At 42.4% G+C, this 27713-nt stretch overlaps 3 protein-coding genes and 1 pseudogene across 3 annotated transcripts; 2 read left to right on the top strand and 2 right to left on the bottom strand.

Moving 5' to 3' along the window:
* Nucleotides 1-1092: 1092 nt before the first annotated feature.
* Nucleotides 1093-4415, top strand: LOC104427698 (probable glycosyltransferase At5g03795). The gene is made up of 4 exons (XM_010040753.2): nt 1093-1512; nt 2350-2600; nt 3274-3622; nt 3747-4415. The coding sequence occupies exons 1-4, from the start codon at nt 1093-1095 to the stop codon at nt 4413-4415; spliced, it is 1689 nt and encodes a 562-aa protein (XP_010039055.2).
* Nucleotides 4416-6910: 2495 nt separating this feature from the next.
* LOC120294793 lies at nt 6911-7532 on the bottom strand. The gene has a single exon (XM_039315313.1). The coding sequence runs from the start codon at nt 7515-7517 to the stop codon at nt 7044-7046; it is 474 nt and encodes a 157-aa protein (XP_039171247.1). The 5' UTR covers nt 7518-7532; the 3' UTR covers nt 6911-7043.
* Nucleotides 7533-21047: 13515 nt separating this feature from the next.
* LOC120294282 lies at nt 21048-22495 on the top strand. Its single transcript, XM_039314287.1, has 2 exons — nt 21048-21445; nt 21517-22495. Exons 1-2 carry the CDS (start codon nt 21048-21050, stop codon nt 22493-22495), a joined length of 1377 nt encoding a protein of 458 aa, XP_039170221.1.
* A 437-nt stretch (nt 22496-22932) lies between these two features.
* Nucleotides 22933-25120, bottom strand: LOC104427687 (annotated as a pseudogene).
* Nucleotides 25121-27713: the final 2593 nt, after the last annotated feature.

Genomic DNA, 27713 nt, shown 5'->3' with positions numbered 1-27713 from the left:
CTAATTGAATAGATTTCATGCAATGAGTTGAATATTGTAATTGTGCAGTGGCATTTTCAAGTTACAAAAATAACACCCAAAAGAATGACGTCTCCCTAGAAATTGAGTAGGGATTCAGGATAATATAGTGAAAACAGTATACTAGAAGCCTCTTGTATTCTTCACGAAAAAATAGACAGAATGGTTTTGAAGGGAAATAATAAAAACTTAGAAAAATATTAAAAATTTATAAAATTTGTTTACATTAGCATCAATCATGCCATGTACAATGATCGCCTTAGTCAATAATTTTTGGTTAAAATTAACTGGATGAACTCAATTGATATAATTATAAAATGTTAGGATTGAATTGGTATCAAAATAATATATAGTACTCCAATAATCAAGGGATTTTTCATATTTATATTTTTCCAAAAATCCTATCTTTCTTTTCTTCTTCTCACTTTTCTTAGACTTTTCTTTGATATTCTGACCATAAGATTTTTGAGATTCCCTTTTATGTATTAATTTGATAATGAATAGTTTTTTTTTTTTTTTTAACAAAAAAGGGACGTTGGACAAGCAGAAGTAAAGCACGAAGGTGTATAAAGTGTTTGATATCGATGACTCCGCTTACTCCGTTCGAATAAAAGTTTGTGCGAAAAATATTTCTCTATTTCCGACGTTTCTAAATTTTTTTCTTTCCCCACTACGCACTCGACCCTTCATGAGCAATCTAATCTTCATGTGAGGTAGCTGCCAATGCTGTCCAAACCTTTTTCTTTCCGTGAAAAAGAGAGCAAAAGATTACACTTTTCTTTTCGGAATGAATCCAGGAAAAGAAATTTAAGGAAGGGCAGAGCGGGGAATAGGAAAAGTTTGCATGCGAAACTCATAGATTGAGGTCCGGGCACGACGACGCTTGGCACGGTTGAGCAAACCATTAATGTCCAAGTGGGTTCTTTCCTTCCTAGTCCCAGTTAGATTCAGAGCCAGAGCAAAACACTTGGCAAGTCCACATTACCAACGTTAGCACGACCATCTTCATCTTTTCCACTTCTTGGCCCCTGCAAAATTGCACAGCCAGAGAGAGAGAGAGAGAGAGAGAGAGAGATGGATTGTGAGAAGAAGCTTGGTGCATGTTGGTTCGTGTCACCGTCGACAAAGCTCCTTCTTCTCATGGTGCCGCTGGTTGCAGTGGCGGGACTCGTTGCGGTCGCCGCTCCGCGGAAGTCACCGGCCGGGGATCTGGTATCCGCGGACTCGTGGTTATGGAGCTCCTCTCGCTCTTACTCCTCTCCCACTCGGACTCCAATCCTGGATGCCGCTTTGCAGATTCCCGTTTTGCATGTAGAGGCCGGTGGCGGCAGGAGAGGCAGCGGTGGGTCGACGGAGGGACCTCCAGCGCCGGGCCCTCCGCTGGTGGTGGTCGGAGTTCAGAAAATGGAGAGGGCAGTCTCAGATGATTCTTTGGCCCCTGAGCCCTTTGCTTCTCCGCCACTTGCAGCTAAAAGGCCACCAAATAACACGAATGTAATTTCCCTTTTCTTAACATTTAATTTGATATACGGTACACAGAACGCTTATTTTATAGATAAGTTAGTTAATTACTGATGGGATGGCTTGTGTAACAGGCAATTCGCTGTTTACGCATTTCTTCTTTTTCCTTTGTTGGGGCCAAGATATTACCTACATTAATAATCCAGAAAATTCTCATCAGTAGCTCTTCAATTGGTTGTGTGCACGAACAAGACTCATAAAGCTTTCTGTGTTTTAGTTCTTAAATGCCCATCAACTCTTCATAAAGCTTTCTGGATTTTAGTTCTTAAATGCCCAGCAACTCTTCATAGAGCTCTCTGGGTTTTAGTTCTTACAAGCTTAATTAGCCTGTTGGGACTGGTAAAATCGTTCCTGGTTGCATCCTGTTTTGTTTCATTGCTCTGTTGAGAAACCTAAGTAGAGTCTCTAATTGGTGTCAGTGCCAAACTTCATAAGCCTCTCTGCTATGTGACAGCGTAGACTCCCCCCTCTCCCTCTCTCTCTCTCTCTGCAAAATTTGTCTTGATTTATACTCAGAAATGACCTTCAAGAGTGTCTGCTGAGCACAGGAGGCAACCCAGTGTTGGAACAAGATAATGAAATCTGCCTGCATTTATGTTAGTAACTGATGGCACCTTAGTTTCCACTCCGCTTTGTGATCACCTTACGTAAAGTATTTCCTCATTTAGTGAGATTTTCATTATTGGTAACTGATAGTGACCGCCACTGCTAGTATGGTTCCTTGTTAGCATTTCTAAAGTGCCCTCCCTCAATTTATTTGCATCCCTCAATTTGGTAATATGAAGCTGATTCATGCCTACATTTATGCAGAGCGCCACAAAGGAAGGTACCTCAGACTTTTCCGTAAATGTCGCCCGCAATAATGTGCCCGCTTTTAATGAGTCTTATGGTTTTGTTGAGAAAGCGTGGCAAAAAAGGGTAGACACTGATTTAGAGAGGCTAGAAGCGGGGCTAAGAAGAGCTAGATCCGGGATTAGAGAAGCTAAGACTGGGAACCCGATGGAGGACCCAGACTATGTCCCCGTAGGTCCAATGTACAGGAATGCCAATGCCTTTCACAGGTACTGTATTCCCAAGTCTCTGATGAATGAACTTAGCGATGTCGTATAATCAGTCAAACTTACAATTAGAACTCATTCAGTTGGGATCTAAGTACGTACAAGGCTTTCGCTTTTTTTTCTTTGGCGTTGTTCCCAACCTTTACCTATTGACATGTACTTGGATTAAATTACAAAGTGAGGGATAGAAATTTAGATAAATTAGAGAACGAGGCTGTAACACCGTCATGTTGATGCAGACAAAAAAGTGTTTGTACGTTAACTGAAGAGCGACACTATCAGATCATCCAACATTGACCCAATTAATGGGATGTCTCCGTAGATTTGCACAAGTCATTAAACATCAGTGATCACCAACCACTGGGACGCAATTTATTGCATCTTTAGATAAGAAGCTATGGAAGATCAGTGGGTCTGATGGAGAAATTAAGAGCATTAACAACTGATCTGGAATAGGCTTTTTTGACTACAATACCCTCGGGTGGAATATTTGCCTCTTAATTTTAGTTAATATCACGTCAGTGGAAGGACATATATCTTGCTTCTAATATTTCATAGAATTTACAAAAAAACAAGAAAAACAGGAAGATAAAAATTTAGTTTGATTCTGTATGGAACACATTGATGGACCCTTTGACATTTCACATCTGATAAAAGACTCGAATTCCAACTGCAGGAGTTACCTAGAAATGGAAAAGCAGTTTAAGATATTTGTTTACAAGGAGGGTGATCCCCCTGTATTCCACAACGGTCCTTGCAAGAGCATATATGCTATGGAAGGTAGTTTCATCCACATGGTCGAAATAAACAAGCGATTCCGCACTGAAGATCCCCGCGAAGCACACGTCTTCTTCCTCCCTTTCAGTGTGGCGATGATGGTCCAGTTCGTGTATGTACGGGATTCGCATGACTGCGGCCCCATAAAGCGAACCGTGATTGACTACATCGATGTCGTGGCGGGCAAGTACCCATATTGGAATCGCAGCTTGGGCGCTGATCATTTTATGCTGGCCTGTCATGACTGGGTAGGTCTTTCATTTATCGTCTAGATTGCTCCACTCGACGCATGCGAGAACGAAAAAATGCATGAGACTTTGAGGACAACATGAGTAACACTTGAGTACCTTGAAAGCTGAGATTCTTTTGCAGGGGCCAGAGGCTTCCTTCGCTGTTCCACATCTTCACAGGAACTCGATCAGAGTCTTGTGTAATGCAAATACCTCCGAAGGCTTCGACCCGTCCAAGGATGTCTCGTTTCCAGAAGTAAATCTCCACACCGGCGCGATAAGTGGCCTAATTGGGGGGCCATCGCCGTCGCACCGCTCAATATTGGCATTCTTTGCCGGCGGGCTTCACGGGCCCATCAGGCCTATTCTCCTTCAGCACTGGGAAAACAAGGACGAGGACGTGAAGGTCCATCGGTACCTCCCTCGAGGCGTGTCTTACTACGACACGATGAGAAGGAGCAAGTTCTGCATTTGCCCGAGTGGCTACGAGGTTGCGAGCCCGAGAGTGGTGGAGGCTATCTACACGGGATGTGTGCCAGTGCTGATCTCAGACCACTACGTGCCCCCGTTCAGCGACGTCTTGAACTGGAGGTCGTTCTCGGTCGAGGTTACTGTGAAGGAGATCCCGAATCTGAAGACGATACTCGCTAGCATCTCGTCAAGGCAGTACATAAGGATGCAGAGGAGGGTCGCGCAGGTCCGACGGCATTTCGAGGTTCACTCTCCGCCCAAGAGATATGATGTGTTTCACATGATACTTCATTCCGTGTGGCTTAGGCGACTGAATGTTGGATTGAGCGACAATCAGTGATTTGTGGGTGGAGAGAAATTATTGAATTGAATTGTAAATGCGGGAGTCGGAACAGATTGCATTGGCCACTGGCAAATCCTCTTCCAGTTCTGCACAATTTCAAGAGCTGAAAAGGCTTTTGATGTTATGAATAAGGCTATTTCGTGCAGAACTTGCAGCATTTTCATCTAAAAGATAAGGGAACTGTCACAGAATTGATTTCGTGAAGAACGGTACTGACCAACGGCCAATTCACATTCCGTCCAAAAAGAAAAAAAGGGCAATTTCAATCTTTTAACCTTGGTCGGTGGATTCTTCCTAAGAAGCTCTATCCTTAACTGGTGATCTTAACCTTGGTTGGTGGATTCTTCTTCAAGTTATGAATAGGACTGATAGGGTTAGGTCGATCCAAAGTTAGTCTAGAATTGACCTGAAGCGCTGATAATAAGTTTTTCCTATCTAGAAGAGACATTTGGCTTGTCCTTTTAAGCCTTGTGGTGAATTTCGTTAATCTCAGTTTTTGTTCTTGACAGGTGGTGTCTCCTTCAGATCTTGGGAGTGATCGTAATCTCATACATCACATCATTATCACTCAAACACACTCGCCACTTCCCACCCACATTAAGTTCCAATGCCAGCTCTTTATAGAACTTGGCTATACGACCTCAAGCTCAAGCTACAATGGAGCTCACATGGCCGTGAACCCTATTTTGAGCTCGGCCATGTGAGCTTGGAGTGGTGCCAAGCTCGAGCTTTACATAGAGCTTGTTTGTAGCAAATTGAGGGTCCAGATCGAGGTCAACTTGATGTCGACTTCGACTGTGGCCAGATTTGGTGAGACCCGAGCTTGCTTGAGGCCAGTTGGGAGAGCTAGGGTCTCACCAAATCTAGCGAGCTGCATGGGACTCGCGCCTCGCTCAAGGTTCCCAAACGTCGGCGAGGCTCAAGCCTCGCCTAGGTGGCTAGATCTAGTGGGGCTCGAGCTCGTTGGCGTCGGGCAAATTCGACTTCGCCACCATGTGGCGACGTTCCAACTCGCTTGTGGTTGGTCGCCAACCGTCACTGTGGCCGGACTAATCAATGAAGAAGAAAAAGAAAAAGAAAGAAACGGAAACAAAAAGAAAAAGAATAAAAATAATTAAAATAAAAAATAAAAGGAAAAGGTATTTGAACTCGCTTGTGGTTGGTCGCCAACCGTCACTGTGGCTGGACTAATCAATGAAGAAGAAAAAGAAAAAGAAAGAAACGGAAACGGAAAGAAAAAGAATAAAAATAATTAAAATAAAAAATAAAAGGAAAAGGTATTTGATGAAGGAAAATGAGGTGAAAGAAAATATGAAAAATATTTTCCTTTTCTTCAAAAAGTGGAGGATATTTTCTCTTTATCTTAAAAGATTATTTTCTCTTAATAGAGAATATTTTCTGAAACTAACTCTTTTTTCACAAAACGAACGTCGAAAAATTCGAAAAATATTTTCTCAAATTTATCTTTCGTGAAACGAATGGAACCTTAATATCATCATAAAATTATAAAATTTGACATAGAGACGCAAGGAAGGGGAGCGAAGCAGAGTAACATGAGCAGAAGAAAGTGGAACTGATCAAAGTGAAGGCAAGTGAATATGAAGAGGAAGAGGCTCGCATGGCGGAGATGGCTAAGGATTATGAGGTTGCAAGGTGTGATTTCGATAGAGCAGCCGTGTAAATTTGATTTCCATTCTGTATAATGAGAATGATGGAGTGCAAATCAAAACCATCACGATGTGATTTAATAGGGCGAAGGCGGCGAAGCGCAACATCTTCATCCCAGGGGAAATGCGATCGGAGTCATGAAGGAAAAACTTAACCTACGGACGTTGATAGAGAGACTCGGGCGGCACGCGAGCGCGGTGGCGCACGAACGAAAGATCGAAGAGCCCTTACCAGCTGCTCTCGAAGGCTTCGGTGCGGGTTAGAAAAGTGACATCTGAGGACAACTCGGGACATCGATAGAGTCCAGAAAATGAGTTTGTTCTAAAGCTTTTCGTCGAGTGATTTCATCAAAGCTCCGTTGCAGGAGGAATAGAGATGAGTTTGGGAGAGTCTAAAGTTAATGCCCAAAATCCAAAGTGGAGTGAAGGCGATTTTGTTGAGAGGCCACTTGCAAGTGGTCCACCTTCACTTGGGCCATTTCCTCCCTTTTCCGTTCTTCTTGCAGACCATATATGTAATTTTTAATTTTAAAATATCAGACGGTTCAATCACTGATGACAAGTGGCCTATTGCTGTTAGCGCTCGGATTATCTCTTGGTACACTATATTAGTGATTTTATAGAAGCGATGGTTTAGGTCAAGAGATGGCGCTGCTTTACAGGAATATGTATTGAAGTTGTTCATAATCAAAAGTGACAGAACAAAAGCTGCAATCACTGACCTATGCAAAACAAATTTTGGTCTCAAAAGATACTTCTTTCGGTTTGTCCAAGAAAATCAATTTGGGTCTGTTCTGGCATGCTGCAAAAGCAAATCCAAAATCCTGAGTTGAAGACACTATAAAACGAAAGACGTTACATATACGCGGAATCCAAAGACATAACTGAAGAAGATAAGATGGGATTAGTCGAGGACGTCGACGTAAATCCTAAAAAATGTACAATCTCATCAAACTACTCAATCCTCCTGTTGAAACACCTTCAAGTTAGGATCAACTTCGATCCTCGCGACCCCGACCTCGTGAGCCTTGGGCACCTCCACCTCCCCCACCACCAGCCCGGCCACCTCCCCGTCCTCCCCTCTGATCACCTTCTCCTCCGCTTCCTCATCCACGTAGTTCGGATCCTTCTCGTCTATTGCCGGTGGCGTCGGGGCCAGCTCGCTCTCTGCTGGATCCTCCGGTCCCTCCCACGTGTACTTACCGCCGCGACCAGACTTGGGCGGTGGGCGGCCAATGCCGCCAAGGCCATCGGCAGGGTGGCGCTCCATCCGCTGCACGCCCTTGTCCATCAGCTTCCTCTCTAAGTATTTGACGGTGTCCACTTTGTGAGCCTCCACCTCTATCTTCGCCACCCTCTTCTTGCCTTCCTCATCGCGGGTCACAACGGGGAGCGTCGTGGTATCTTTCCTGCGGTCGACACGCTTCATCATCTTGTCGCAGATCGGAAGAAGGAACGAAACTCGAGAAGGGTGGTGTTTTTCGGATAGAAATAGTCGATGTGTCGGTGAAGACTCTTTGATGGTCTAAGCATATTTATATATGTAGGAAAAATCGAGAACTTGGGATACTAGAAGGTGCCGGAGAGTGACGAAGATGGTGCTGGAAATGTCTAGGACTTCAGTTGGAACCTAAAAATAAAAATAAAAATAAAAATAAAAATAAAAATAAAGAAATTTTATGCTAGGCTCCTGATTAAAGACATCGAATATGCATTTTTCTTTTGTTTTGATTATAACCAGTAAACCTTGTCATCGAAACCCATTTATTGGATAAATATTCCTTGACAAACTCATTTTACTTTTAGGGGTAACATGGTCTGTTGCTATACGCATGCCATGTTAAATTTGATTCTTAAATTTTGCTTCTTTTTTTTTTTTTTTTTTGGTTCATTCTTCTTTTGTTCAGTTTAGTCATTGTGCTGCTTACGTAGATCCAATTTGGTCAGTTTAATTAGTCAAGTTGGTAATATTGGAATCTGAAATGTTAATCGATCTCAGTTGTATTGTTTATGTAGCATTCCCAAACACCATACTGCAAGATGTGCAGGAAAATCGAGTGTGATTTTCTAATTACAATGAAATTAAGTTGCACATAAATTTAGTCAAGCAACCTTGCAAAGATATTATGTTTTTTTTTTTTAACTGCTCAATATTAATTAGATTGGCGTGCTTCACAAACACTTTATACTGGATATTTGTTACTAATTTGGACAATATTTCATAAACACGAGAAAATAAAGAAAAAACTCCCGTAAAATAATTATGTGCAATTTGATCTAATGAAAATATTTCAAACAGTATACTTGCTTGTTAAGCTCGTGATAAGTCGAGATCCATCTAACTTTGGTGACCTACTCATTACCCATCGGCCTCGCAGTCAATCAACCTAAGAGGTCCACCATCATTATAGGCTTTACCGGAAGAAAAGTCTATTTCCGTCCGGTTTAGCTCAGTAAGGTTGGGCTCAAACCTGTCGTATAATAAAAAAAAATTAATTAAAACTGAGTTCTAATAAATTAGTCTAATACAAAACAAATCAATTAGTCAAATAAAACTAATTAATTTGTTAGTTACTGACAGAATAGTAACCAAATGTTTGCGTGTCTTATGCATTTGTCAAGTGTGTGCGGTGTGTACCTCGCATGGTTGTGCCTATTAATGATAAGAAAAATTAGGGTAACGTTGGGACGGCCAGTTTTTGACTTTTGGCTTTTTATTTTTTGCTTTTATTGTTATTGAAATATATAAAATATGAGACGCAAAAATGTTTAAAATCTTTATAAAATTTGAGCGTTTAGAATAACTCTTCACATGATTCAAATTGGGAAGACTCGTTTTTGTTTTGCTCCTCACCATGAACGGTCTTCCGTTTCGTTGTTTCCAGTTTGGCCACAAGAATTCCTATTGGGCTGTCGCGAACAAGAAATCCCAATCCCACTGGCCCCGACGTCGCAACTCCATCGTACTTCTCCTCCTCGTGATGACACGATCGGGTCGAAAATGGAACAACGCTCTATTTCGTATCGAACTTTGACCTTTCGGATTCGAGAAAAGCCGGAGGGCAAAACAAAGGTCGCCCTATGCCAAAAAAAAAAAAAAAAAAAAAAAAAAAAAAAAGGTCGCCCAACAAAAATAAGGAGCTCAAGATCCGCCCAAGCACCGTTGCTCCCTATGGTTTCCAAATTTAACAAGTGCGAAGTTACCGCATATTCCTCTCATCATTGAGCAACAAGAGAAGAACAAAATCTCATAGCAAACATCAAGAGTCCCTGATGTGACGCCATATAAGTTTGATATCAACGCGTGCTCATCGAAAAGAACTATGCGAGCTACTCAAAGCCAAGGGCCCAATACATAATCCAAGTCGATTTAGAAGTTGCAACGAGTCATCTCAAGCATCACGTTTCTAATTGTCTTGTCCTGCTGCACATACAAAGCTAAGGTGCTTCGACATACACTTAGTTTGGCGTTATTTCAGTGGATTATATGATTTACGTGGAGAAAATTCGCGTCCCTTCATCCTTCCCTGCCGGCATGTTTGTGAATGTCTCTTGTAATTCGATAATTCAGAGTCAATTCGGTGCGGTTTAGGATCTTAATTGTGGCCTTTAAGTTTTAACTATGTGATTTTAAGTCTCTTATAATTGTTTAGGTTTGTCTGTATTTTAGTAAGATGGCTTCTCGAAGTCTGTCTGTAAGAATCGTTTTAGTACCAATTACCTCAATGTCTGAGTGGGTGCATATTTGTTTCAATACATATGTATATTCTTCTTTTGAGTTTCTGTAGGGATTGAAATACTTTTCAAAAATAACTATGGTCTTTTAGTAAATTGGCCTGACTTTAAATGTAGCAACAACCCCCCGCGGTGGCTGCGATTTGGCCTTATAAAGCGTGAATACTGAGAATAGTGGAGATAAATAAGAGGCAAGAAAATCACACAATCGGTCCTAAATTTACTACATATATGTCAATTCAGTTTTAAACTTTTCAATTTTACCAATTTAGTTTTAAATCTTTGTACAGAGAATTTCAATATAATCATTCTGATCAATTTTTGCTAGAAGTTGCTAACGCGGTGGTCTCACTGTTGCCAATTGTCCTACATGGTATACTCTTTAGGGCAAAAACTGACCGGAAGCTATAATTGGCATTTCACATAGAGTTTTAGACTAAATTGCAAGATTAAAAAGTTTATGATTGAATTTGTATCCATATAATAGGTTTATGATTGATTGGACAATTTTTTAATAAGAGAATTGCGGTAATTTTTTAATTAAGAACTCCATTTGATATAATCGGGATAAGTACACTATCGTGTCATAAGTTATGTACGGCGCTCACTTTGGTGCCAAAAGTTTCTGTCGGATCACTTAAGTGCCAAAAGTTTGAAAAATGCTTACTTTGGTGCCAACTCCGATCCAGTTGGCCGGAAATCTAACGGGCACTTTTTTATTAATTTTTGAAGTTGATGTGGCTCGTCTGGAGAGTACAGTCAGCATCCTAACACCAAAACGACGCTGTTTGGTGTCTCCCCCAATTCAAAACCCGACGTCGTTTGCCGTCCTTGACGGCCCCGTGCTCGGTGGCCGCGGCTCGACCTCGACCCCGACAATGGCCACTCGGCGGCCACAGCTCCGACCCCGACCCCGACGATGGCTACTCGGCAGCTGCGGCTCCGACCCCGACCTCGACCCCGACGATGGCCACTTGGCGGTCATGGCTCGACCCGACCTCGACCTTGACCCCGACCCCGACCCCGACAATGGCCACTCGGCGGCCGCGACTCGACCCCGACCCCGACCCCAACCCCGACAATGGCCACTCGACGGCCAAGTCGAAGGCCGTGATCTAACCGATACTCGGGGAGGCCGCGACGAGTGTGCCGCCATTGATGTCTCCCTCTCCATCTCCGATCTCCTCGACGAGTGCCCGGCCTGCATCTTCCAAGTACCTAGGCTCCGGTGACCGAGTGGTGCTCCCTCGTGTGCCATCGAGGGCGTCCGAACAGCGCTGAGCAATGGCGGCTGAGCGAGCGACGGCGGCCCAGCAATAGCGAAGGCCAAGCGACGAAACCCTAATTTCAATCCCAAAAAAAAAAAAAAAAAAAAAAAAAATCACCAAATGAGTTAAACGGCATTGTTTTTGTGAGGCCATCCATGTAGGACGGCAAAACGACGTCGTTTTCTTAAGGAGGACCGAAAACGAAGTTGTTTAAGGCCTTGTCGATTTTTTTTTAATAATAAAAAAAAGCCACGTAATCATTTTGGCCGGAATCTTTCGCCCGTGGCCGGGATCTTTTGCCGGTGGCACCAAAGTGATCGTTTTTCCTCCGATTTGGCACTTAAGTGATCCGACGGAAACTTTTGGCACCAAAGTGAGCGCCGTACACAACTTATGGCACTGATAGTGTACTTCTCCCGATATAATCTAAAATCCACTAATAACTACCGGAAGTATGATCAGCCAGATCAAAACGTTGTTTAATAGTTGAATTTTATAATGAATATCATCCATTTCCTTAGATAAGAACAATCCATAGACGTTCCCACAATTGACAATCACTCAATGCTACATTTGTCCAAACCTGAAATCTTTTTCATGGGCAACGGTTCCAAAGAGCTAGAACTGGGAACTTACCTTTTATTAGGCTTTTGGAACCACCATCAATCTAGAATTGCGTTCTATAGATTCCATAGTCATGGCAATACCACATAACATCTACAATAATACATGAAAAGATATGTGGTTCATATTAGCAATTACATAGTTGGAAACATCAAAACATCGAGAAATAAAAAAAAATACAAAAATAAATCTTACTCCTATTATAATTACATGTTTATGAGCATGAAATGAGAAGAGCTTCGTTGGAGGAGAGCCAGCTAGGCATAGTCCAACTGTAAAATGTAGTTGGAGACTTCTAAATGTGACGACCCGCATCCGGGGTAGTACAAAGGGATGGTAGGTGAGGCTGTGCCTCGACAGACGCAGCACAACTATGCACATGTTTCCTATCTCGCATCGCTTAGGGAGAGAGTCCTGTGCCAGCTTATAAGGTTCTGAGTTCTTTAACAATATATACGCGTTTTCTTGGGGGTAGTATGGGTTGTTATGAGAAGAAGAAAACCGTGAGAACATAATGTCTAGAAGTGCTAGTACGAACACCTAGATGAGAGGTGAATAAGTGTTTAAAATAAACCTTGGCAAATATATGCGGAATAAAATAAATTTCGAGCAAAGTCTGAATAATAATCAGAGTCTGATAAACGAGTTACTAGACTTCTGGTAGATGTTCAGAATCTGTTACGCGATGGAACAGACTTCTGAAATAACTTGTAAGTATGCAACGGACTTAAATAAGAAGAGTTAAGGAAAGAGAATGTTGCACACGAAATTTATAGTGGTTCAGCTTAGATCAAGCCTATGTCCACTCTCATACACTAATAGCCTTCTAGCTGGATTCTACTATGCGATCAACAAGAGATTACGACTTTAAGTGCAAACATTTAGTGGTAGATGACACTATCTCACTAAGTCACTCTTTTGATATTTCTCTCACGATCACAAACATTGAAGCTCATGGAGACAAGTGTATGATCAAAGTTCACTCAGACTTTGAAATTATAAATTCTACGCTCCATCTCTTACTTGCTCATCGGTTCTTGATCTCTATAAATACTCATCCACTTCCAAACTAGCTGTTGGACATCATCTAGAGGATCGTCTTCCAATCTATCCATTGGATAGATCTGTATCTAGAAGATTTAGTAGCCGTTGAGTGACAAAAAGTAGAATCCCAAATTGATTTTGATCGTCTATACAAACAGAATCTTGGTTTCCATAAGTAGAGTTTCTCTGTATAGAAAGTTCTTGTCTTCAAGATCCAATTGTCAATCAATTAGATTGAGTCAATCAAATCTATCTTGATGTAGAATCCAAACCAGATCACTAGCCGTTATATGTTTGGGGCTTGTGTTACGTTCTATCAAGTTGTCTCGTTCTGAACCTTGTCATGTTCTGGACTTGTATCTCGTTTTATATGTAAAATCTGATAGTGTTCTGTCGGAAGTAAAGTCAGAGTGTCTTCCGTCTGAAGTAAACTTTATAATCTAAACGTAAGTTTGAACATATTCTGCTTTTGAACATATTTAGCCTTAAGGTCTGAACACAGTCTGAATAAGTTCAGCTTCAGCATAGAGTCTGTCTTCTAGTTTTTCCAAGTATAGACTTTGATAATCCTTTACATGTTCTATCATCTGCATAGTTTATTGCTCAACCATTAAACACGTTAGTAGCATTTGATTTATTTTTTCATATTCAAAACATCATAATGGATTTCTCTAACAATGTCTAAAGCGGACAATATGTATACAGTGGCGGACCTAAGACTTGTGTTAACAAGCGACTCGATGTCGATGAATTCAACATTTGGTCGAGAGAGATTCTCAAAAGGCCAATCAATTAACATACTTTATTTGGACTTAATATTTCACGTAAATTGCGTCCACACTTGTAGCTCATCAATAAAAAACTTGTTTAAGGAAACTCGGACAGGGAAAAACACAACTTTTACAAAACCTATTAGAGGGACATATTTGCTATGTACCACCGACATTCTCTAGGAACCTTCATGTTGTGTTTGACACTCCGATATATCCCGACACGCTTTGACACGCGGTCAACTCTCTCCGACATGTTCCGACACGCGAGTCCGGAATTCCGACACTCGATTCCGACACGCATAGGGTTAATTTTAAAAAATATTAGTACTTGAGGAGTCAAAATATAAATATACAAAAAAACAAAGAGGGAGGGCTAGTGGCTAGGCGCCGTTGCCGCTGCCGCCTGCCACCGTTGGAGAAGGCCGGCGACCTCGACGGCCATAGGCCGCAGAGGGGGGCTCATTTGGGCCATGTGAGGCCATCGTCGGCTAGGCAAGGGTCGGCGAGGTTCACCTAGATCCGGGTGATGTTGTGCCTTCACTCGGGCCTAGTGAGGGTCATCGGCCCTTGCTTGGGATCGGCGAGGCCTCGCCTGGGGCTGGGGAGGCTCATCGGTCACGGGCGAGGCCGGCATCGCCCGGATCTAGGTGATCCTTACCGTACCCAACCGGCGCATTGCCTAGATCTCGGGTGAGCCTCGCTCAGGCCTCGCTTGGGCTGGCGAGGGTCGCCCTCCCTTTGCCGCTTAGGGCCAGCGAGGTCGCCGGCCCCCTCCTACGGTGGCTGGGCACCCCGCTAATAGGGGTAGTGGCAGCGATGTGCCCAGCCACGACCCGCCTCTTTTCACTGTTTTTTTTTTAAGAATTATTTTAGTTTTTTTTTAAGTCTTTTACTATGAAAGAAGTAATAAAAAAAAATGCTATATATGATAAATAAATAAATTTAAAAATACAATTTCAGCATTTTTTTTAACAATGTTTTTTTCCCTCTAAGTTTTATGTATTATTGTAACAAATTAAAATAATAAATGATATTAACAAATGTTGAATTGATATTTTTAGTGTAAATTAATTCCAGGCTCTTTTTATTATTATTTATTTATGTATTTATATATAAAAACGTGTCAGAACGTGTTAGAATTCTCTATTTTTAAAAAATGACGTGTTGGCATGTTGTGTCGTGTCGTGTTGCGTGTCGCGTGTCTGTGTCGATGCTACATAGCATATCTGCATTCCAGAGCCTATTGATGGAAGTTTTCGACACCGATACTGTACTATCGTGGATCACCTAACAAAATCCAAGGTGCAAATAACAGATTGTAACACCAAGTGAAGCAAATTGCAATGTGAGTAACAAACAGTTGAGGTTGATTTTGTAGCCCAGAAGATTAGAGCATGTCACTACAAACCACAGTGTAAATTTCTTTTGCGGAAGATCTATCACGCGGGCGGGCAACGCTGAGATATACTATAGTTTGTTAATAGTTCCAATTTTCCATAACAGAGCCAAAAAATAAAACTAAAAATAAAATTAAAGTCTAGCTCAAGAGGAGCCATGCGCGATGGTTCCGGCCCACGGTTAATGGCGTGGTCGTGCGAACTGTGGGAAGGAGGGCGACGGCATCGTAAGCGCCGCGGAAACGACAGAAGCACGACAGGAACATTTCATTATGATTGTACTTGGATTTGTTCTCTCGTGTGTTGTTAACACCGGGAGATCCAAATGAGAAATCGCATAGCATAAACCCCAAATGATCCCTCGGATCCTTCCTCGGTTTGAATGACTTTCGTCCACACTCCTCTTTTATCCCCATTCCCTCTTCTTCTTTTTTATTTGGCAATGCCATCCTGTTATTTCACGGCCGGCATCACCTCACAGTGCGCAACCCCCTCTCGCTCTCGCGCTCACCTTCTGTTGCTTCATGTTGCTCCATTTGGACGACGATCTCGTAGCCTTACAAGTCGGCAGTGAGTTGTCTTCTTCACGCTCTCTCCTGCATGTTGTTTAACTATGGTGCTGGCTTGGTTCCTGGATTAACGTCGTTGTCTTGGATGTGAATATATGTAAGCATAGAAATGTCTTGGAAAAACAAGCGTATTGCCACATCCGGTTTAGACGAAAGGATCGGTTCAGTAGAGTTTCGTTTGTGATTCTTGATTGTGCGACTCTTCTGCTGTTGCTATTTCAAGCCATGAAAATTGTGAGTTGGAATTGTCAGGGGCTGGGTACCCCCCTGACAATCCAGGAGTTAAGAGCTATTAATGCTCGTGAAAGGCCCAACATAGTTTTTCTTATGGAAACGAAAACTAAAACAACCAAGGTGGAAAAGATTTGTAAAAAGCTTCAGTTCCAACAACTTTATCTAGTGGATCCGACAGGAACAGCGGGGGGATTGGCAATTATGTGGCATGAGGAACTAAGTTTAAAGGTGCAAAACAGCTCACAGCACTTCATTGATGTACAGTGCACAGATCCTGAAAGTAAAAAGATAATGCAGATTACCTTTCTCCACGCATCTACTGACTTTGGAGAGAGGATGGAGTTATGGCAACAGTTGGGAACCCTCAAACCTTCAGGCTCCATTCCTTGGATCTGCATGGGAGACTTCAATGAGATTCTATATATGGGAGAAAATTGGGAAAAAGGAGGCAGACAATAGAAGAATTGCAGCTTTCAGAAATATGATTAATAATTTATCCCCGATGGATGTAGAAAGCCACGGATGCGCTTTTACATGGGCTAATAACAGGGAGGGAGATGAGCTGGTAAAAAAGAGACTCGATCGAGTACTATGTAATATGGAATGGAGGGTTACCTTTCATGAAGCAGAAGTCCAGGCGCTCCCTGCTATAGGATCAGACCACAGTCCCCTCATCCTTCGCTTGTACCCTATAGTATACAAAAGGAAAAAACAGTTCAAATTGGAAACCTTCTGGATGGATCATGCAGAATATCAGAAAGTCATTAAGCGAGTCTGGGAAGATATTACAACTCCACAGCATATATTTGCAGAAAAATTAGGGAGAACATCGAAAGCATTAACGAAGTGGAGCAAAGAGAAGTTTGCAAATGCTTATTCTCAGATCAAAGAGCTTAACCAAGTTTTACAAGAAATCACTAATCAAAAAGCTCAGCACACAAGTAGACAGAAAGTGCAGCATATTATTAGCCAAATAGCAGCATTGAGAAGACGGGGAAGAACAATTGGGGGGAATGAGGTCACGTATCAAATGGCTACATTGGGGAGACCAAAATACCAGTTTTTTCCATGCCACGACAATCCAAAGGAGACACCAAAATCGTATTACAATGCTGCAATTAGAGGAAAATCGGTGGTGCAGAGAGCCAGCAACGATAAAACAACATATTAAAGCTTTCTATGAAAACCTGTATAGCTTTGAGGGGCAACGACATTACCAACCGATCTTAGACCAATGTCCATCACCAATTACAGAGAGGATGAATGCAGATCTGGTGGCAATACCTCTATTGGAAGAAATCAAGGAAGCAGTGTTCCAATTGGGAGCTCTCAAGGCTCCAGGACCAGATGGCTTCAATGGAGCTTTCTATCAAAAATCATGGGTAACTATAAAAACTGACCTGCTGCAACTTGTACGGAGTTTTTCAAACGGGGTGCTTGACCACAAGGCTAAACCGGACACATATTGTGTTGATCCCGAAAGTAAAAGGCCCCGAGACAATTAGTCAATACAGGCCCATCATGCGTGTAACTTCAGCTACAAAGTCATTTCAAAAATATTAGCAAACAAACTCAAAAAGTGGTTGCCACTTATCATTGAACCAGAGCAGGGAGCCTTCGTCTCGGGGCGGCAAATACAGGACAACATCTTTATTGTTCAGGAAATTCTGCATCAGCTGCGAATAACCAAAAGGAAGACAAAACATCAGGCTATTGTAAAGCTTGATATGCAGAAAGCATATGATCGCATAGAATGGGATTTCGTGAGGGATCTAATGTTGCATATGGGATTCGATGCGAAATGGGTCTCCTAATTATGCAATGCATAACAACAGTTACTTTCAGCTTAAAGATCAATGGTGAACCTACCTCTTTCTTCCATCCATTGAGGGCCTCGGACAAGGCGATCCCCTCTCACCCTATATCTTCATCCTGATATCCAATGTCTTAACTTGGATGTTGAAGAAAGCATTAGCAGAAGGCACACTCAAAGGAATACAGGTAAATAAACATTGCCCTCAGCTATCACACTTGATGTTTGCCGATGATGTTATATGTTTTCTAGATGGGACTATTACAGAATGCCAGAACCTTGCCCTCATATTAACCCCACCGCTATGCAACGGGACAATCAGTAAATTTGAATAAATCAGGGGTTTATTTTAGTGGACATTGCCCAGAAATTTTGAAACACAATCTGGCCACACAATTGCGAGTCCCTATACTAAAGAAAACAGGAAAATACTTGGGCATACCTACTGAGTGGGGACAATCCAAAAAAACGATGTTTTCGTGGATCCTGGACAGAGTAAACTCCAAGTTAGCGGGATGGAAAGAAAAAATGCTTACAAAGGCTGGTAAGGAAGTGCTAATAAAGAGTGTGGTGCAATCCCTACCTACCTATGCCATGTCCATATTTCAGCTGCCTGTTTCGATTTGCCGAGCTATAGAACAACGGATTGCGTCTTTTTGGTGGCAGAATGGTGATGCGAAAAGAGGCCTGCATTGGAAAAACTGGGAAATGTTAAAAACTCGAAAAGATGCAGGCGGCATGGGCTTTAAGGATTTGATTACCTTCAATCGAGCCATGCTAGGTAAACAAGCCTGGCGTCTACTTTCCTCTCCTTCAGCTCTATGGAGTAGAATGATTAAAGGGATTTATTTCCCTCATGGAGATCTATGGAATGCATCCAAGGGAAATCGACCATCATGGGGCTGGCGCAGCTTAATGCTTGGCAGAGATACCATCAAAAGTAATGTTAAATGGTCAGTAGGGGATGGGAAATCAATTCGCATAAGAGAAGACAGGTGGCTATTACAAGGCACAATAGGTGGGACAGCAAACCACACAGAGCCTAAATTTATGTTTGAACTGATCAATCCAGAATCCAGAGAATGGAAAAAGCAACTGATTTACAATCATTATGAAGAAAAAATTGCAAACGAAATTGTAGCAATTCCCCTACATCAGCAACCAACGCAAGACACGCTTATATGGACAGGCAATGGTTCTGGACAATATTCTGTCAAGAGCGGATATAATGAAGCAAGAAAATCCACTAGCAACACAGATCAGAACCGGCCATCATGTTCCTTTCAACCGCCACGTACCTTGTGGACACAAATTTGGAGTCTTGATGTGCCTCCAAAGGTTCGCTTCTTCATCTGGAGTCTATGCCAAAATGCCCTCCCGATGAAGGAAAACCTATATAGAAGAAAAATTGTAAGTGACCCACGATGCCCGGTATGCTGTTCGTGTATGGAAACTACAGAGCACTTGCTGTTTCTTTGCAAATGGACAAAGCGAGTATGGCAAGACCCGATTTTTGAGCAGATCAGGCCAAATAACAGCATCAATCGCACGGATCGGTGGATTTTAAAAGCTTTCCGAAGAGATCGAACTCACCCGATCGTGAACTCATTAGTCTCATCCTATGGAACATCTGGAAGGCGAGAAACAACCGGATCTTCCGCGCAAAGGAACCCCAACCAGCAGATCTGCTGTTAATAGCAAAGGAACAACAGTACAAGCTCAGCACGGGTAGATCGAAAAAAGGCGAGCGAGCTCTCAATCAAAACTCACCCGCTCACTGGAGGCCTCCGGAAGGGCAAAACCTGAAGTTGAACGTAGATGCGTCGTGGAGACCCGGAGATTTCCTCTGCTCTGTCGCCGGTATCGCACGAGACGCAGCTGGAAGGGTTCTCGACGGCTTCGCGGCCACAGCTAGGGTTTCCTCGGCAGCTGAAGCGGAAACTCAAGCACTTTCTCACGGGATATCGTTTCTGCACGAACTCAAGACGAACCACGTGCGGGATCTTGGAAGCCGAACTGGAAGCTACTTCATAGAAAGTGACTGTTATGTTGCAGTAGAAATGGTCATGGGCCGGGCCGCATGTACATGGGACCTTAAAGAAATCGTTCCCAGGTGTACGCATGGGCTTCAGCAGAACAACGACTTCACGGTGATTTATAGCCCACGAGAAACCAATGCGGCGGATTGGATTGCTCGACACCATCGACAAAACACCCTACCACGTAATTGGGTGTCTTCCCCCCCTCTTCCCCTATGGAATATATTATGCGCAGATCTTTCCCCTTCTGTGGTTTGTAAGACTTCTCTTTAATTAAGTAATAGTCACTTCTATTTCGACCAAAAAAAAAAAAGGGAAAAAAAAAAGAAAAAAGAAAAAGAAGTTTCCCTGGGAAAGTTGGCATCGTGAATGTGGTTGGTTTAACTTAATGTCTCTTTTGCGTAGACATTTGGTTCAATGTCTAAATTGATTGTGGCTTTGATGGAGTTGCATTTTAGCATTTTCTTCTGTCACCTGATTTGGTTGGGTTTTCATACGGGTACAGGAACCAAGAAGCTTGTCGAAATTACTAGGTGCATACCAGGTACTTATCTATGCTTGATCCCACTGGGAGCATTTCAATGGGAGGTGAAAGGGTGACCGAATCATGGTCGGGCAATTTCTGGCGAGGCTCGCGGTACAAGGCGCAAGAGCACGAGAAAGCCACGATTGGGATTTTGTCTTTCGAGATTGTGAGCCTAATGTCCAAAGTGGTTAAGTGTTGGCTGGGTCCACCTTCATGTGGGGCCCAGCCAGCATTAAATAAATAAAAAAACAAAAAGAAAAGAAAAGAATAAAAGAAGTGGAAGTTGGGGTCGTGCGGGTGCGCGTCCAAAGAGAGGAGAGAGAAAAACGAGAAAAGAAAAACTGCAGCAAAGGAGAAAGAGAAGAGAGGAAGAGCGCTGTAACTTTGCGGCTTTGATTCGAAGGCCAAATATTGTCGGAATCGGCTCAAATTTCAGTATGTTGTTCGTGAGACCGAGGGCTACGATTTGATGGTTTTTGTTTGTCGAGAACCGTCTCCAAATTCTCCAGTTGCGGTTAAGGTTTTCTTGCTCCAAACTTGTTTGTCTACCTATGTGGTGAGAAGAATATGATTGTAATGTTGATGTTGAGACTCTAGTGTGTGACTAGAGAAGAATACTTTGTGTATCCTGCTATTCTTGGTGATTAGTGGATGTTTTTGGGCGGTCCGTGGTTTTCCCGCATCGGGTTTTCCACGTTAAATCTTTGGTGTCGTTATTTGCTTTGTCTACTTATCATTTCGGCGTTATATTTGCATTTTGTGAGGCTATACATTGCTGATTGTTGCTGGGGGTTAAGAAATTTTAAGTTGATTTAGCTTTGGGGGAGAAATTAATCCTGGATTGTGTTTGGCCGTGGTGAATTGTTGTACCCAAGTTCTCCCCAACATTAAGTTATGGCATTGCTTGAGCGATGTCGAGATTCTTCGGTTGAGAGAAGAGATGGCGAGATCCGTGGGCATCAGAAAGCTTGTGAGTGAAGATGATAGCTACGTCATGAATCTCGTGCTGGACGAGATCATCGACAATTTCGTGTACGTGGCCAGGGCGGTGGTCAGGCTTGCGAGGAGGTGTGCCGATCCTGTGTACCACCAAATTAGAAGCTTCTTCGATGACCCAATGAACAACTACATCAAATGGTTTGGTTGGGAGTACAAATGGAAGAAGATGGACAGAAGAGTGAAGAAAATGGAAAGGTTTATTGCCGTCACGCTGCAGTTGACCCAAGAGCAGGAGGTGCTGGCGGAGCTTCAACAGACAGTTAGGAGGATGAAGGCCAATCCCATGTCGCACCACGTCAAACTGTTTGAGTTTCAGCAGAAGGCGATTGGCAGATTCAGGTGGTGCGTAATCTCCGTGAGTTGTCTCCTTGTAACAGAACTTATGACTATACTGTTCGGCTCCTCGCCAGATCGCTTTTCACGATTCTTGAGAAAATGAGACATGCTTTTGGGGGTGACCAAGATAAGTTTGAATTAGAGGAAATCCATCCCACTTGTTTTTCCAAGGGCCACTCCCTCTCTGCTCTAATACAATCTTCGGTTCATCCATCTGCTTACAGCCTTGATCCGTTCTATTTGTCGCTGCGACCTGACAAGGATAGAGCAAACAAAAAGGAGCACCAAATTCGTCATCAGCGGTCCTCGCTGAGGGAAAAGCATGGACCGATGAAGCAGTCACATTACATTGGGCCTTTCAAGGGGTGCATTAATGTGGAAACCGATTCTCCCCTTATCGACAGTTACTGCAGAACAGAGAGAGTTGAATCGACGAGAACGACGAGTGTGTCGAGAAATGATGTCAGAATAATGGATTACAAAGATATGAAGAGGTTGCTCGTGAGCAACAGAATTTACTTTAAGCTCGCATCTTTCTATGCAAAGTGCGGGTGCTTAATCGCCCCTCCTCACACTCTTGGCCATGCTGCCTTAGCTGTGCACTATGCTAATGTGATTATTCTAATTGAGAAGCTAGCATCTTCGCCTCACTCGATCACCCTCGACATGAGAGAGGACCTCTATCATATGTTGCCCGCTTCCATTAGAACTGCTCTGAGGGCCGTGCTAAGGTTGCATGCCAAGAGTTTGGCATTGATGGTGCACAATAGTGCGATCGTGGAGAAATGGAGGACAACGGTGGAGCAAATGCTCGAATGGCTAGCTCCGCTTGCTCACAACACAATAAAATGGCAATTAGAGCGGAGCTTCGAGAAGCAAAATCATGATTCTGGGGCGAACGTGCTTCTAATACAGACGCTGTACTTTGCAGATCAACCAAAAACCGAGGAAGCGATTGTTGAACTTCTGGTGGGTCTAAACCATATCTGTAGGATCGGCAGATTGAAAGTGAGAGCCGAGAGGTTTTTTCCGGAGACCATGGGTAGCACTTAGACTCGCAAGACATTAGTCCGTACGCTCAGGTCAATTGTTGACTTTTTAACATATAAAACCTGTTTCTGTTCTGAGTTGACGGTAGACAACATGAGGCATGGCACTGGAATGCGCCATTTTCTTCATCTTGCAGTCCGGTAAATTTGGCACTTAATGAGGTGCCCGCTAAGATGACAATTTTTACGCAAATAATTGACTAGGACTCCATTTCTTCTGTGTTGATTTCTGCTGTCTTTAGCTTCTAGTTGTCTGAACTCGGGATTATAATAGGTTGTGAAAGTTCCCTGAACTCATGAAACGGAGCTTATTTTTGCAACTACGTATTATCATGTTGAAATTTGATTCTATTCATGAAAGATTTACATCTTACCCGATGAAAATGTCAAAACAAAAGAGCAACCTTAAATGACCAATCTCGCTGGTTTTAGATACACCATTTTACATCTTGTCATTTACTCATTTTCTAGCCTAGGAAATAACTAGAAAGTAAGAACCATGGAGGATACGCATTTGAAAAGCAAAGAAAGGCTCAGACCAATATGTCAAACAAGCACAAATTCCGAGCTGAACCCAGTCTCACATTGCTCTTCTTTGGGCACCACCAGCAAGGGGACATACTTTCTCATGGTCATCCCCACCCTGTCTCTCATGTCAATCGTCTTTGCATCAATGCGGCTATCGAACTCCCAATTGAACTCATGAAGCAGCGAGCTCAAAGCCAGATGAAGCACGTGATGTGCCAAGGGCATGCCGGCACACATCCTTCGACCTGCTCCAAACGGAATGAACTCGTAGTGTTGACCCTTATAATCCAACTTCGATCCAATGAACCTCTCAGGCTTAAAAGCCATAGGGTCTTCCCAGACATCTGGGTCTCTACCGATCGCCCAAGTGTTCACAAAGACCTGTGTGTTTTTGGGTATGTCATAGCCCATGAAAATGGTGTTGGCCATGGCCTTCCGTGGCACGAGGAATGGGAGTGGCGAGTGGAGCCTGAGGGTCTCCTTCGCAACTGCTTGCAGGTAGGAGAGCTGGTCTATATCGGTTTCCTGGACCTTTCGGTTGGACCCAACAACCTGGGGCAGCTCTGCTTGGACCTTGACCATTGAGTTCGGGTCCCGTAGGAGTTCTGTCAGTGCCCATTCGACAGTGCTGCTCGATGTTTCTGCACCAGCCAAGAACATTTCCTGTGATGTCAAGAGGAGAGTATGTGAGAGCAAGCATGGCAAAATTTCACGAAATGGAGCCATATCCGTAAATTTTTCTAGGCCAAGGCAATGGAACCATAGCCATACCATTTTTTAAATACGTAGCAACTGTGGGTGGTTATACCAAGTAGGCTACTAATTTACCACAATACTTTACCAAACAATCATAAACATATTTTCACATGTCTAATGTTGTCCTTGTTGATATATACTCAGAAACTTGCATGTTTCTCACAATGGTTCTATCGAATTCTTGACACATATTTCACAATGCTAAGAACCCTAACCATAAAGCCAAAAGGTTATATTAATGGAAGGATGCCAATCTTGTTTCAAAGTAAAGTTATAAATAGAAAAATGACTCAGAATCGAGTAAGATTATGTGTAATACATTAAGGAGATAATTGAATAATCAAGTGATATTCACCTGCGATCTATCCCCTACTCATATGATTGGACACAGGAATCCTTATAGAACTAGCAATTCAAAGTTTGTGGTCGTACCAGTATGAATGTTTTGATTTGCTTCTCAGAAAGCTTGGCCGGCTCGTCCTTACCGTTTCCTTCGAACTCAAGCAACACATCAAGAAAATCCCTCCGATCATCGTTTCCCCCAATTTTCTTCTCCTCAATCCTCTCCCTCACGAAATCCGAAGCGATCCTCATGGCCTTCCCCATATCCCGATCCATCTTTTTCCTCAGCCCTTGCGGGCCCAACCACCGCAGCCACGGGAATAGGTCCGCAATGGTCACATGGCCTGACCACTCCATCAATCCGCTCATTGCCTCGAAGAACTCAGATCCAACCTTTGAGTCCGGATCAAGCAAGGCTCGGGACAGCATGAGATTCCCCAGCAAATTGAATGCCATGAGGAACACGAAGCGTGCCAGGTGAACACCTTCTCCGAGTCGGACCTTATCTGTGGATGCCGCCTCCCCGATCCATGTCAACATGTTGTCGACACACTTTCTCTGGATTGGAGCTGTTTCATTGAGCCGCCTGGCAACTAGCATGTCCGCTGTCAGCAGCCGCCTTGACACCCGCCAATATGTGCCGTATGGGGCTAGGCAATGGATCCTTTGTAGTACTCCTGAGATTGCATGAGATCGGTGATGGTTCGCTCCACAAAATTGAGGTCATGGTCCTTGAAGAACTCGGCTGCAACTCTGCTTGAGAGAATCACCATGGTGTCTATCGAGCCTAGCCTAAGCCAAATCACCGGGCCATACTTTTCACGGAGGCCAGCTAGTGTTCGATGAGGCATCTTCCCAAGATTGAACAGGTTGCCGAAATCGGCCATCTGGAGGGTCCCGGAGGAAGCCACCTGGACCTTTTATGGCAAAAGGAAACAAATAAAGTAGTGGACACAAAGAGGATGCAGATCAGTACTAAAACTGAATTGTTAGGTTCAGTCATGATTTCGATCAGTACAAGGAGTTCTCCGACAAGCTTGTTACCGGTGAACCTGACCTATATAAGTAGCAAAGTCAAGTGGAAGTCGGAACTTCCCATACGCGTGAATTGGATGTCCATTATTATTATTCATTTTAGTATGGTTATACGTGACTAAAGATGTCAGATTCTAGTTAACATATCCCTATAAGTGAGGAATACAATATAAGTAAAAAGTTTAAAACCACTGAAATTGTCTCCTACAACTGTACTTTGGACTTGCTGAAACATATAAAAAAAAACGTTAGTTCGAGACACGATCCGGAACTTCCCATACGCGTGAATTGGATGTCTATTATTATTATTCATTTTAGTATTGTTATACGTGACTAAAGATGTCAGATTCTAGTTAACATATCCCTATAAGTGAGGAATACAATATAAGTAAAAAGTTTAAAACAAATGAAATTGTCTCCAACAACTGTACTTTGGACTTGCTGAAACATATAAAAATATGTTAGTTCGAGACACGATCCGGATGATCTAGCCATTGATTGGGAAGGTAAGAGGGTGTCAGACTGTTGGGATGCTCAATTTTGTTGTGCTTGTCGTGGTCTGCGCTTTGCATTAGGAGATGAGAGGCGAAATTTAGACTCAAAATCTGCATGCACCTGACATAAGTGTTGAACGAGTTGAAAAGGAAGAGGGCGTGTACTGGAAGCAACATTATCGTAGGGCGCAGGATTGAAACTGAGTCAAGTTATTTGGGCTCCACGAGGATAAAAATCATTCGATTTCTGGTCAAGCTCGAGCTTGAGTTACTCAAACTACCTTGTCGCGCCAAGTATGAGCTCGCCAATTTCTAGTTCTATAGGCTCGCGAGTGGAATTGACCTTTCCTATTCTTTGAATATAAATTTTAATAAAAAAGATATTAATATCTTGAAAATTACAAATGTACCCATATTATTCAAGCTTTTTAGGTTTGAACTCAAACTCAAGCTCAAGTTCCTTTACAAAACAATTGTTGTCCAGTCTAATCAACTACCTCGATTTTCCAATAGAGCTGTGGTTGAGCTGAAATTTTAATACCCAATCAATTTCTAGTTGAGTTTCTAACCGTTTCACTTGAATTGGATTCAATGACAAAATATATGTCATCAAAAGTTGTTCTTCGGTTTTATTAGACAAGATGGATTCTGTGATGATTCTAAACAAAAGATATCACAGGTAGACAAAAGAATCAGCAAGTTTACTTTAAAAATAGCCACATTTACAAAAACTTTGCTGGAATTTAATCGACAACAAAGCCTTAAAATGTGAAGATGCAACATTGAAATTTAATCGACAACGCGAGTCTGAAACCTAAAATTCTTGTGTAGAAATGCAAAGATAATTGGAAGATAACATATTGTTTGTTTGTGCACCGAGCACCGGAAGGGGGTGGTCTCTAGTAGTTGAGCACTAGTGTAATATAGTGCCTGTGACATAACCGCTCAAAAGCAGTTTCCTTGCAATTTTAGTCATGCCTCCATATCTCCAAGGATCTCGATCCTATGTTCTGACGACACCACAATATTGTGTTGAGGTGGTTTCTCCTTAAAAATTGCACCTTGATCTTTCACCCTTGCTTTAATTTAATCTTTTTTCCATGATCTACTAAACTTTAACTCTGTCTCTTCCACGAATGATTTCAATTTGGAATGTCATAACTGTTTTTTGGCACTTCTCATATCTCCATTCCCTATTTGCAGTCTCAATCAGTGATTCTCTTTAATTGGTCTCTTTGCCAACCAATTCAACTATGATGTTCATCATCATCAATTATACTTATAACGACGGTTGATTAATGGTCATAAATGTATGTTGATATTAGTAACATTTTTTATGGTCGTCGATGATGGCTCATGCATTAAATAATAACTTGTATTTGAGTCGTTTGCCTATCCATATTGATGATCTGGTTATATTTGGTGCAAATGTATGCCTCCTTTTAAAAGAATTAAAAGTAATTTGGGTTTCTTTTAAAATATCCGTAGACAAAACTAATGCGTATTGTACCTCTGAAGCTTTGTACTCTATGTGCAGTCTGCTATCTCATAGCTTCCTGACACGTTACCTCAATCGACACGATTCATGAATTGCTATTATCATGAATCATATCTTTATGTATAGAGGGCCGTTTTTGGAAAGTATAGATTCTGCCGAGATTTGATTTTTATCTCACTTCCTTCTTCGTATTCAACCTTAAACCCTAATCCTCTTCTACTTAAAACTCTTGACCTCAAAGTTCCACTTGTTATCAACCTTGCCATTTCTATGACCCCTGAAGGCTAAAGCCTCCAGATACTCCTTTGCGGACTATATAACTAAGTTCGACAAGTAAAAAGAATAGATTTTGTGGAAAGGAATTTCTGGAGGAAAAGAGAAAAATAGGATTGAGCATCGGCGAGGCCAACCCTCGCCTAAGTCAGGGATCTTTTATCCATACCGAATCCAAAATTGGATTCCTGACCCAATCACTTTACTTTTCTTTTTTATTTGAATTTCTCCTTGCTTTCATTCTTCATTCATTTTTTTTTTTTGTAAGCTGCTACCTGCCTTATACAATCATTTGA

Source organism: Eucalyptus grandis, chromosome 6 (assembly GCF_016545825.1).
Source record: "Eucalyptus grandis isolate ANBG69807.140 chromosome 6, ASM1654582v1, whole genome shotgun sequence".
NCBI classification, from domain to species: Eukaryota; Viridiplantae; Streptophyta; class Magnoliopsida; order Myrtales; family Myrtaceae; genus Eucalyptus; species Eucalyptus grandis.
Note: the sequence above shows the minus strand (reverse complement) of the source record. Positions and strands in the feature narration are given on the sequence as shown.